At 42.7% G+C, this 5,537-nt stretch overlaps 1 protein-coding gene across 1 annotated transcript in view; it reads right to left on the reverse strand.

Annotated features, from left to right (window-relative positions):
* Positions 1-3,415, reverse strand: part of HERC6 (HECT and RLD domain containing E3 ubiquitin protein ligase family member 6) — a 98,405-nt gene extending 94,990 nt beyond the window's left edge. The window contains exons 1-2 of the mRNA XM_007951711.2: positions 3,178-3,415; positions 1,060-1,219 (exon numbers count right to left, since the gene is read on the reverse strand). Of these exons, the coding sequence (XP_007949902.1) occupies positions 1,060-1,219; positions 3,178-3,370 (353 nt within the window). The 5' untranslated portion in view covers positions 3,371-3,415. The remainder of the gene's footprint in view (positions 1-1,059; positions 1,220-3,177) is intronic.
* Positions 3,416-5,537: the final 2,122 nt, after the last annotated feature.

Genomic DNA, 5,537 nt, shown 5'->3' on the forward strand with positions numbered 1-5,537 from the left:
GGAAAGTGAATTTGCTCTGTAAATTTTCACCCAAATCACAATTAAAAAAAAATTTTTAAAAAAGTGTAGTCAAGACAACTCTATGGAGCAAAAAAGAAAAAAAAAAAAAACTATTCCAGGTAATAGGTGTAGCCTAGGGAAACCATTTGATTTTCCAGTATTTTGGTAATACCTCTACTCCAAAGCCTTCAAACTTTTATTTAACAGGAGATCTACAGGACTGAATTGAAAACAAGGTACAAGAGTGATTCCAAAATAACGTGTAATGTAAAAATGGAATTTTAATGCATTATATGATGTGTTAATTTTTATTCTATACTTAATAGCCTAAAACAAAAGTAATTTTCTTCAGAGCATGAAATTTATAGAATATTGTTACCTGTATGATCTAATTTAAGCCATGTGAGATAAAGAAACCATGAGGTTGAATCATTTGAAATTGTCATTTATTGCATCAAAAACAGACAATTATCAGCAATTTCATATGGTTCAGCCTAAGAGAACTCAGAGAGGTCAAATAGCTATGAAGTTTGCAAAAGTAGGCTCAAACCCTAGTCTTTTCATTCCTAGTTCAATGCTTCTTCCCCCAAGCCACCCTGAGCTCTCTTAAGATGTAATGAACAGAGGAGGTAACAAGAAGCAACTTCCTAGTTTTAAAAAACATAGTTTTAAAAATTCCTTAAGCATGTAATTCATGAATACATAGTTCAGATCTAACTGCTCATCATAGTACTTGTCCAGTTTGTGAAGATATGTGATTTTTCCCCATTTTATTAATTATTAGAGCTCAGTGGCTTGTGACATGCTACGAGGTTGTATCCAATAAATAAAATTAAGACCAAAGGGTCACATGTTCTCATTTCACCTTGTTCTTTTCTTCCACAGGATTCTGATAAATAATAATGGGTGTTAATGGTTTTTTTCTTTCCTCCTTTCCTTGCTGTATGGTAATCACTCTAGTCAGGGACTGTGTTTGTCATAGCCATCTTTGTATCCTAGCATCTGGCATGGTGCCTGGCACATGGTACTCAAAAATAATGAATAAATTGAAGTACTTACTTAGGTATGACACTTTGTTCCTTAAATTCTCCAATCCCCAGTTGCCCTTCAGAACCAGCTCCCCATGCAAACACTCTTCCTTTGTGACAAACTACCAGGGAGTGCTCCTTTCCACAGCTCAGGAGATCAACATTCAGGGTTTTCAATGCCCTAATAGGTTCTTGGAGAAGAAAAATACCCCCCCACACACACACACACACATAAGATTATTAAGTTTAAGGTAGTGTTATCCTTCAAAATCCCTGGGTGGTGCAGTATCTTGCACTACCCTACTAACCTAAAGATTGACAGTTCAAATCCACCCAGTGAAACCTCAGAAGAAAGGACCAGCATCTGATTTTGTTAAGATTACAGTCAAGAAAACCCCATGAAGCAGTTCTACTCTGTAATACATGGGGTCACTGTCTCAACAGCAATGGTTTTAGTTTTTATTTTTTCCTTCACAAAAAAGGGTCAACAGATTCCTTGTCTCCTCCAATGAGCTTTTAAATAAAGTCCACACTAAAAATTTGAAGGGAATAAGTTCAATGGAGAACAGTCTTTACTGGAATATACCTACTATTTAAAAGGCTGGGCCCTGGGGAGGGAGGGAACCTCTAGAGAGTATGACACTTGAACAAACCAGTTATTTCTTTATGGTGGTGGTGTTGTGTGCCATTGAGTGGATTCCAACTCATAGTGAATGATAGAGTAGAAGTGCTCCATTGGGTTTTTTAGGCTGTAATTTTTATGGGAGCAGATTGCCAAGCCTTTTCTCCCAGAAATGCTTGGCTGACCTTCAGTTAGCAGCCCAGCGCATAACCATTAGGTGACCAGGGCTCCCAATTTTTTATGATACTGGTAGCAAAACCTAGCAAAATAAAAAAGCTTGAAAGCAGACAGGATCCCTTTCACTCTACTTTTCTGAGCCTCATGAGGAAATGAGTAGGGAGCCTGCTTCCCTCAGTGTGCTAGGCAGTTGCTGGGCCCCTAAGTGGGTCCCTAAAGAGCCCTGGTGGTGCAGTGATCAAAGCCCTGGGCTGTTAGTGGAAAGGGCTGCCGTTGGCACCCATCAGCTGCTCTGTGGGAGAAAGATAGGCAGTCTACTTCCATAATGATTGTTGCTGTCACTGTATGCTGTCAGTAGATTCGTCCTTATAGCAACACCTCGTGACAGCGTAGAACTGCCCCCTAGAGCTTCCTAGGCTAGCAGATCAAGACCCCTCCTTCCGCGGTGCGGCTGGGTAGGTTTGAACTGCCAACCTGTCGGTTAGCAACTGAGTATTTCTCCATTGTGCCATCTGGGAAACCCTATGAGAGCCCTATGAGAGGAATCACCTTGGCGGCAACAGGTGATTTTTTTTTTTTTTTTTTTTTGGCTTTTACGTTCATGATATTATTCTGTGTGGTGAAAAAAAAAACCATCTATAGAGTTGTATAAACACTTTATCTACAAAACCGATCATGATTTTTTTTATAAGATTAACCATATACACGGAAAAAATGTATCTAAATATTGGGAGTTGTGTTTTAGTGTCGGAATTATAAGTAATTTCTTTCCCCGTGATAAGAACGCTATACTATGCTTTTTAAAATTTTAAGAAAAGTGATGGCCCTAAGTATTTCTGAGGGAGTTGCAGGGTCCAACCCACAAAGTACGTTTAGAAGATCAGGCTAACTCCTCCAGATGGATCTCCACACAGGTGAGGAGAGGGGTCCCAAGAAAGTCTGATGGACCACATCTCTGTCCAAAGGAGCGCGGTCCAGGTTAGTTTAAACTTTCCCTTTCGCTTTCAAGAAGAGTTGGAAAATGAAACCAACCCGAGGCGGGTCTGGAAAACGAAACTTAAGTTGCACTAGGGAAGAGCCGAGCGCCGTTTTCCCTCTCCTCTGGCAGCCAAAGAGGTCAGCTGTTGGACCCCCCCAGCGTCTCTCCCTGGCGTTCTGCTCTCGTAAAGGTTACAGCCTAAGAAACCCTATTGAGCTGTTCTACTCTGTCATATGGAATCACTGTGCCTGGAAATCCATGACCAGCACACATCAACTCTCTCAATAGAGCATAGGTTCCCAAAACTGCCCGCCGACACTCCAGCCGGTGCTTCGCGCTCCAGCTAGCCGTACCTGGGCCCTAGCGCTCACCTGGTCTCCTCCGGTGGGACACGCCCTTCTGGCCCAGCTGGCCTCTGTCGTTGTCCCCGCAGGAGTGGACAGCACCATCGCTCAGCAGCAGTAGCGAGTGGCGCTCGCCGGAGTCCGCCTGCCGGAGCCTCGCACCGCCAGCAGCCTCCTGGCGCAGCGGAACCCTGGAGCCTCTGCCCCAGCAGAAGTACATCCCTCTTCGCGCCGAAGCCCTTGCAGAGGCTACTGTCCGCTCCAACCCAGAGAGGCTCCCAAAGGTCCGGAAATCCGAGGTATGAGTGGTACAACCTTCCTCAGGTCTCAACCTGCCTTCCAGTTGGTCCCCAGGAGTTCTCTATTGATAAGCGCTCTGGTGGCATAGTGCCTAAGGCATTTGACTACCAGAAAGCTGGTTCACACCCACTAGCCACTCCTCAGAAGGAAGGCTGGGCAATCTACTTCCCTAGTTTCCGCCTTGGAAACCGAAGGAGGGGTCACTATGACTCGATGGCAGTGCCAAGCCAAGCAGCCCTGAGCCTGTGCACCCCAATTTATACTTAATACTTTACAAAATCCTTCTAGATATTTTATCTCATGAGGGCTCCTAACTACAGTGTATGTAGGCTTGAGAGAGGATACAGTTCATCTTCATCATAGAAGAAGAGTTTAGGCTCAGAGATGAGTGAGTGTCCTGAGTTGCAAATGAGTAAGTGGAATAGCCTATGATTTTTCTTCCCACTAAACTACCACACCTAATGAACTTTCTCAAGGAACTCCAAATAAAAATAGGAAATCAACCTAAATTGACTGTTATCATGTTTCAAATCAAATCCTGAAGACTATTTTTACCTAATATTTCTTACCATACTTTTGTTCTTGTTGTTAGGGGCTGTCGAGTTGGCTCTGACTCATAGTGACCCTATGTATAACAGAACAAAATATTGCCTGGTCCTGTGCCAGCCTCACAATCCTTGGTATATCTGAGCCCGTCGTTGTAGACAATGTATTGTAGTCAATCCATCTCATTGAGGATCTTCCCCTTTTTTGCTGACCCTCCACTTTACCAAGCATATATCCTTCTCCAGGGAAGGGTCCTTTCTGACAACTTGACCAAAGTACGTGAGACAAAGTCTGGCCATTCTTACTTCCAAGAAGCTTTCTGGAAGAGTTCTTCCAGAACAGATTTGTTCATTCTCCTGGCAATCCATGGTACTTTCAGTATTCTTTGCCAACACCACCACTTAAAAGAATCAACACTCCTTTGGTCTTTCTTGTTCATTGTCCAGCTTTCACATGCATATGAGGCTATTGAAAATACCATGGCTTGGGTTAGGTTCACCTCAGTCTTCAAAGAGATGTCTTTGCTCTTCAGTACTTCAAAGAGGTTTTCTGCAGCACATTTGCCTAGTGCAATATGTTGTCTGATTTCTTGAGTGCTGCTTCCATCAGTGTTGATGTTGGAAACAAGTAATATGAAATCTTTGCCAACTTCATCTTTTCTCCATTTATCATGATGCTGTTTTTTTGGTCCACTTGTAAGGATTTTCATTTTTTTATGTTACCTTTCATCAGTAAATGCTTCAAGTCATCTTCACTTTCAGCAAGCAAGGTTGTGTCATCTGCATATCCCAGGTTGTTAATGAGTCTTCCTCCAATCCTGATGCCACATTCTTCTTCATATAGTCCAACTTCTCGGATTATTTGCTCAGTGTACAGATTGAACAAGTATGATAAACGATACAACCCTGATACACTCTCTTCCTGATTTTAAACCATGCACTATCTATCCCCTTGTTCTGTTTGAACAACAGCCTCCTTGTTTATGTACTCCTCATGAGCACAATTTGGTGTTCTGGAATTCCAATTCTTTGTAATGTTATCCATAATTTATTATGATCCACACTGTTGAATGCTTTTGCATAGTCAATACTACACAAGCAGACATGTTTCTGGTATTCTTTCCTTTCAGCCAAGATCCATCTTACATCAGCAATGATATTCCTCATTCCACATCTGCTTCTGAATCCACCTTGCATTTCTGGAAGTTCCCTGTCAATATATTGTTGCAACTATTTTTTAATTACCTTCAGCAAAATTTGGTGGGCTTGGAGGCTGCGTTTTGCTTGAATGTGGCTCTATATTAAGGCAGAGACCTGAGGTAGGCAGACCTGGGGCTTGGAGACTGCTTTTCACTTGAGTGTGGCTCTATATTAAGGCCAGGGCCTGAGGTAGGCAGGCTGGGGCCTTGGAGGCTGCTTTTCACTTGGATGTAGCTCTATATTAAGGGAGGGGCCTGAGGTAGGCACGCTTGGGGCTTGGAAACTGCTTTTTACTTGAGTGTGGCTCTATATTAATGCCAGGGCCAAAGGTACACAGGCCAG

The sequence above is a fragment of the Orycteropus afer genome, unplaced genomic scaffold (assembly GCF_000298275.1).
Source record: "Orycteropus afer afer isolate SDZICR_OR568_19922 unplaced genomic scaffold, OryAfe1.0 scaffold00309, whole genome shotgun sequence".
NCBI lineage: Eukaryota > Metazoa > Chordata > Mammalia > Tubulidentata > Orycteropodidae > Orycteropus > Orycteropus afer.